The sequence below is a fragment of the Pinus tabuliformis genome, chromosome 3_1 (assembly GCF_031772625.1).
Source record: "Pinus tabuliformis cultivar Carrire ecotype Pingquan chromosome 3_1, CPIR1, whole genome shotgun sequence".
In the NCBI taxonomy this organism is placed as follows: domain Eukaryota; kingdom Viridiplantae; phylum Streptophyta; class Pinopsida; order Pinales; family Pinaceae; genus Pinus; species Pinus tabuliformis.
In genome coordinates this window covers 290,809,570-290,816,358 of record NC_142301.1, presented here as the reverse complement: position 1 = coordinate 290,816,358, position 6,789 = coordinate 290,809,570, and the positions used below count along the sequence as shown (strand labels likewise).

Here is a 6,789-nt window from a genome sequence, read left to right as displayed (position 1 = left end):
AATCAAACAAAGAGATAAGGGATGAGAATGCTGCAAAAGAAATGGCCACAGGGACCCAACAGCCAATGGATACATATCTAGACAAGACCAAGGGAAGTGGAGAGAAGATGAAGGAGAAAAGCGGGACCCACAACAAACAAAGTAAATGATGATTTTGGTCTCTTGGAATTGTAGGGGGATGGGCTCCTCCCTAAAAGCTAATGCAGTCCGAGATCTCATTAAAACAGAACATCCAGACTTTCTCCTACTCCAGGAGACCAAAATCACTGAACAGGAATTTCAAAACAGCATGAAAAGAAGCAGAAGTTATGAAGGAATAGCACTGAGCGCAGCAGGGGCCTCAGGAGGAATAGGGACAATTTGGGACAAAAACAGATGGAAACTCAAAGACAGCAGGCAGAATAGATGGTGGATAAGACTAGATATGCAAAACATAACCATGACAGAAGAATACACAATATATAATGTCTATGCTCCCCCCCACTTTAGAGAAAAAGCCTCCTGCTGGGAGTCACTTACCTCAGATCTAATGACTGCCCATGGAAGGAACATCTTCCTGGGAGGAGATTTGAATTTAATAAGGAATGCGGAAGAGAAGATAGGAGGGAATTTCCTGGCAGATCCCTCAAGAGATGCATTAGAAGAAATCATCCAAGCTCACAGTCTAGTTGACATCCCACCTCAAAATGGGCGTTTCACTTGGACAAATAAGAGAACAAGCAAAAATAATATAAAAGAGAGGCTGGACCGTATCTTGGCACAGGAGAGAATCGTGGCTAACTTCTCAAGGATTCAAAGCACAATTATTCAAGGCTATATATCAGACCATAAACCAGTGGCATTGCATCTGGATAAAGGGAAAGACATGGGCCCGCTTCCCTTTAAGTATAACAGAGCTTGGGACAGCAGCGATGACTTCAGAAACTTGATAAAGGATCACTGGGCAATTGAAATCTCGGGCTCCCCTCATTACATCTGGGAAACCAAGCTCAAGCTCCTCCGAACAGCCATCAAGCAATGGGCAAGAAAATACGCAATAGAGGAAGGGAAAAAAAAATCGATCTCCAAACGAAAATAGCACAGTGGAATCAAGAAAAGGAAGGAGGCCAAGACACAGAAGAAGATCAAATGAAAGAAAATGAACTGTATAAGGAGCTATACAAACTGAATCGAAAGGAAGAGGAAGAGCAAAGGCAGAAATCAAGATGCCTTTGGCTCAAATCAGGAGACAAAAATACCTCGTTTTTTCATAACAGCCTCAAACTAAGGCGAGCAGGGAACAACATTGAAAGAATAACAGTGGAGGGAAGAGAGCTAACAGAACAAGGGGAAATCAAGGAAGCAGCGTCCCGACATTTTCAAACTCTTCTCACAGCTGATCCTCAATACTTGGAAAACCCGGATTTCCTCAATATAATTGAGAACAAGATCTCAGAAGCCCAAAATGCAGATTTGGACAAAGAGATCACGACGGAGGAGATTGAATGGTCAATTCACAGCATGCCCTTAGACAAGGCTCCAGGCCCTGATGGTTTCACAGTGGGCTTTTACAGAACCCATTGGGAAATCATCAAGAAGGACTACATCAGAATGGCAAAAAACTTCTTCACAAAATGCAAAATGGGCAGCAGTATTAAATCCTCCCACCTAGCTCTTATCCCTAAAGATCCCAACCCCCAAACATTTGATAGATTCAGACCTATATCGTTGTGTAATGTCTCCTACAAAATCATCACTAAGATCCTGGCAAACAGGCTAAAAAAAATCCTCCCTTCCCTCATCTCCGAGAACCAAGGAGGCTTTGTCCCTAGGAGGCATATAACGGATAATGTCATTCTCATACAGGAGGCAATCCACAGCAGCATAGCTAGAAATGAAAGGGGCATGATCATCAAGCTCGACATGGCGAACGCCTTTGACCGGGTTAACCATTCATTCCTACAGGCAGTCCTAAAGAAATTTGGTATCTCTGAGCACTTCATCAGCAGGGTCATGGAATGCATTTCCTTCAACTGGACAGCTCCCCTTATTAATGGTAGGCCATGCAATGCCTTCAAAAGTTCAAGAGGCCTGAGGCAAGGATGCCCGCTATCACCCTTCCTCTATATTATCATGGCTGAAACGCTAAGCTTGCACCTGGAGAATAAGCGCAAGTTAAAGGAAATAACAGGAGTAGATATTGTCCGAGGAACCAAGGGGATCAATCACTCCCTTTTTGCTGATGATACTCTGTTAATCGGAGGTGCCTCAAGCCTTATGGCCAGGAGGTTCAAGAAAACTTTGGACCTCTTTCTCCAAGCCTCTGGAGGTAAATTAAACAACAACAAGTGCATGGTCTACACCTGGAATGTCCCAAGATACATAACCCAAAGAATCTCTATGATCATGGAAATCCCTGCCCAATCGAACTGGTCCCACTTTATGTACTTGGGGCTACCATTAGCCAAGGATTCAATCAAAACCGAGATTTGGGCCAAGCTAATTGAGAAATTGAGAGGGAAGCTTCAGAGCTGGGGGGTGTATTGGCTTAACTTGGCGGGCAGAACAATCCTTATCAAGGCCATCCTTTCAGCCCTCCCTATCTATCAATTTGCCACTACTCTCGCCCCGGCAAGCATCCATAAGCACATGGAGTTGATTATTAGAAGCTTTTTGTGGAAGGGGGGAAAGCAAGACACAAAAAAGTTCAGCCTGGTAAAATGGGACAAGGTCATTCTTCCCTTAGAAAAAGGAGGGCTCGGAATTAGAATACCAAGATTAGCAAATATGGCTATGGGCTTCAAATTGACGTGGAGAATTCTCAATGAGAAAGGGACCTGGTGGACAGAGGTCATCAAGAGGAAATATCTGAACGGGGTCAACAACAATATCCTCTCAGAAGCCATCATCGATAGACAGTGCACACCTGTATGGAAACTAATTAAAAAAACTCTCCCCCAATTCAAATCCTGTATTTCAAGAGCTCCGGGCAATGGCAGACATATCAGCATATGGGAGGATAGAATAATGGGCACGGAGACTAGGGAAATGTTCCCTAAATTCAGGCCCCTGCAACAGTGGATGACAGAGGCAAATCTCAAAACTCTTTATGATATCTCTATTTGGGAACAGAACTGCTGGACAGGCTGGAAATCTTTCTCTCTCCCCAATGATCTCAAGAACCTCTGGGTCGACCTTAAGTTTTCTCTCATAGGCTCAGCTCCAACAAACAGAATGTCAGATGACAAGTTTGTTTGGGACCCCAATGGAGGCAGCTATACGGTTAAAGAAGGCTACAAAGCACTCCAAAATTCATCAGCAATCAACAACTGGCCACTCCATAAAGCAGCTTGGAGAACTGAATGCCTGCCAAAGGTAAAACTTTTCAACTGGACCCTTCTTCATGGCAAAATTCTTACTGCGGAAAACCTCAGGAAGAAGGGCATACAAGGCCCCTCAATGTGTTGCATGTGCAAGGAGGCTGAGGAAAGCAGCAACCATCTCTTTACAGAATGCCCCTTTGCAAAGTCTTGTTGGAAACTCATCACCAGCCCCCTAAATATAGGTGATCTCCCTAACCAGATCACTCTCCTTCAGAAAGGCTGGGGAAAAAGTTTCCCTCATTCCAACAAAAGCAAGAACCTAGCTAAAAGGATGTGGAACAGTATTCCCTCAAATCTCTGCTGGCAGATTTGGATCGCCAGAAACAAGTGCATATTCAACAACAAGAAGCCAAGTATCTCTAGCATCCTGGCCAAAACGATTGCACTCATTTCAGAGACCATTGAAGCAAATGGCATACCCCAGGCAGATTCGGAATTAACAGATGACAGTATAAAAGAGTGGATGAGCAGATTCAATTATGAAACAAGAGCCCAAAAAAATGCTAACACAGGAATAGGACATCTGGACTGGAAATTGAGAGGGACCAAGGATGAAGTCAAAAATTGGATACAAAAACAAAAGAGATCCACCCTCCACTTTGATGGAGCATCAAAAAATAATCCGGGCCAAGCTGGAGCTGGTGGAATTATCAGAGACTCTCAGGGGAAAACCATAGTCACTTATGAATGGGGATTAGGCACCATGTCAAATAATAAGGCAGAGGCATATAGCCTCCTACTGGGGACCTCTATCGCTAGGAAACTCGGCCTCCAAAACCTTCTTGTCATGGGCGATTCTGCTATCATAATAGCGGCCATGAACTCAGGGAAAGATTTCAAGCAAATAGCTCTAAATAGAATCAAAGACCGGATAATGGAAAACATCAGGTGTTTCAGCGAAGTAACCTTCAAGCACATTCTAAGAGGAAACAACATGGAGGCAGATGAGCAAGCTAATAAAGCTACAGGCAGACACACAGGCCAGGTCAGGGAGAATGATAAGGTTTATGAAAAAGATATACCCTAAGCAGGCTTTCTCCCCCCCATCTCAGGACATCGGTCACCTCAGGCATCATCTCCACTTTATCTGGTCCTTCCCCAAATCTCCCTCCTCACCCTCAAATCTTCTCGACTGCCCACCCTGGTACCAAAGGAGAATAAGCCGCCCTCAGGATCCGGTTCATACAGGCAGGTACTGTCTCATCATGAATCACTCTCTGATCAGCGCAGTCATTCTCAGGAAACGTGATCGTGCCCATCCCGTAGGCATGCTCCTCGACCGCAGTAAAATCATTACAGAGGATCTCTCCTCTCCCAAGAACAGATATTCACAGAACTGGATCAAGCATCTGAGGGTCACCTCTATATCTATAAATTGCAGTGTGATCCTCAGTAACTCTTCAGTCCGTGGCTATGCAAGGCATCTCCGCTGTGATCTCATCAAGCGTTGGCAACAATCTGATGTCTCCAACTCTCATCGGGATCCAGAGCTTCGCCCCTCGCTCCTGGTAAATGCTGGTTTTCGCTCTGTCGTTTTATTTAAAGCTGACTTCTTGTTCTTTGATCGTTGCAGAGGCCTTTGTATTACATCGCTATACATCCACCCCTTCCCCCAGCGCTCTTCGATCCTCCCATCTCTGAGCCACATTCACTGTAATACTGCTCCCCTTCCCGATATTCCCATTCTCCCCGATCTCCACCTTTCTCCCTACACTTCAGATTCTCTCAATCAGTCCAGTTACATGGCGGATCAAGACCAGCCGAACGCTCAGGAGCCAGCAATCAATCCAATAGACAGGATTTTCAACAATGAGTGCACCATGTGCAGAACCCACACAATCATGATTAACAGATTCGTCAAGCATTTTAATGACCTGAAAGACGACTATGAAGCTGACAGCAGGTCGAAGAGAAAGAAATTGGAGAAGCAGAAGGAAGAGATTGAAAATCTGAAAGGAAGGTGCAGCCATATGGAGGAAGCCATCGAACAGATCAGAGCCCTTTCCCAGAGCTATCAAGCCGAAGCCTCCACCAAAGCCAGTGCAAGGAGAGATCCCATGCCGGATGATTCGGCCACTCAAAAATTCCCTTAAAAAAATCTATGGTCTGTAAATTCTGTTGGTTAGGAGGCGCTTTTGTAAGGCAATATAGCCGTTTTCTCTTCAATTTCAGTCATCATAGAGGCAGAAACGAGGAAAATGGGTCTGCGCACCCGGTTTTGATCCTCTTCGCCCAAACCTCCGATATCTATGTACTAGAATTATGCTTCTGAGTTTTTACAATATAAAAGTAACCGATTCTGTTAAAAAAAAAACAACACCTTAAAATGCTTTTACTCAATTGGAACCACAAATTCCTCTCCAAGGCGAGTCGACTAGTGCTTATCAAAACTATCTTGGAGGCTACACCTATTTATTAGATGTCTCTGGCATGGGTTCCCAAAGGAATTTTGTCCCAGATTCAATGGCTATGTTGCAGATTCCTTTGGAATGGCTATAAAGAAGGTAAACCATTTTCTTGGGTGGGTTGGAAACATATTACAATACCAAAGAAATGAGGTGGTTGGAGAAGAAGGATCTATCCTCCTTCGCACATGCACTTGCTGCAAATATGGGTTGGCTTATCCTCACCTCTCATAGTCTCTGGACATAAGTAATCTATTACAAATACATCTGGCCACATCAGCGCATGCACTGGATACGTTTGCCCACTTGGCAGTGATCTGGAACATCAATGGTTTGGCGAGCAATCCTACACACCATGCCTACTATTAGGAATGGAATAGCATGGATAATCAACGATGGCACATCCGTTCACATTGGCATTGACCCCTGGTTTGGCTGTGGGAACATGTTTCGTTTACCTCCTGACCTCATACAATTTCTCAAACATAGGAATATAAATGTGATTGCTCATGTTGCTGATCTAAGGAACAACAGTATCTTTTCACAAGCATGGGTTTCAGCGGAGCACTTGGGCATACAAGCATGGGTTTCCGCGGAGCACTTGGGCATACTTTCTCATTAGCAGCAAGATTAGGAAGGATATATCACAACACTGACTCAATCACATGTCCGAATAAAAGATGGGGCAAATGAACTTATATGGACCCTCGCGTAAAATGGCACATACTCCTTGAAGGCTAGTTATCTTGTTATTCATATTGCCCACAAACCACTTGTGCTTTTGGATTGGTGGGGGAAGCTATGGAAGCTCAAAGTGCCTCCACGAACAAAGTTGCTTATGTGGAATGTCATTCAGAACAAGACACCAACAGGGCATAATTTAATGCATCGCTCTTTCTTCGGCCCCACCTAGTGTGTGCTCTGTCATCAAGTAGAGGAAACAAATGACCACCTATTCCTATCTTTCCCGATGGTAAATCACATTTGGGAATAGGTCCTTGCTGCCCTATCCATTACTATCA

The 6,789-nt window shown here is 44.4% G+C and overlaps 1 protein-coding gene across 1 annotated transcript; it reads left to right on the top strand.

Moving 5' to 3' along the window:
• Positions 1–1,128: 1,128 nt before the first annotated feature.
• On the top strand, positions 1,129–4,389 carry LOC149186929 (uncharacterized). Its single transcript, XM_089409501.1, has one exon. The coding sequence runs from the start codon at positions 1,129–1,131 to the stop codon at positions 4,387–4,389; it is 3,261 nt and encodes a 1,086-aa protein (XP_089265627.1).
• The last annotated feature ends 2,400 nt before the right edge of the window (positions 4,390–6,789 follow it).

What these genes read in the sequence shown, in the direction of transcription:
- LOC149186929 (XM_089409501.1), top strand. Translation starts at nt 1,129, where the DNA reads ATGAAAGAAAATGAACTGTATAAGGAGCTATACAAACTGAATCGAAAG.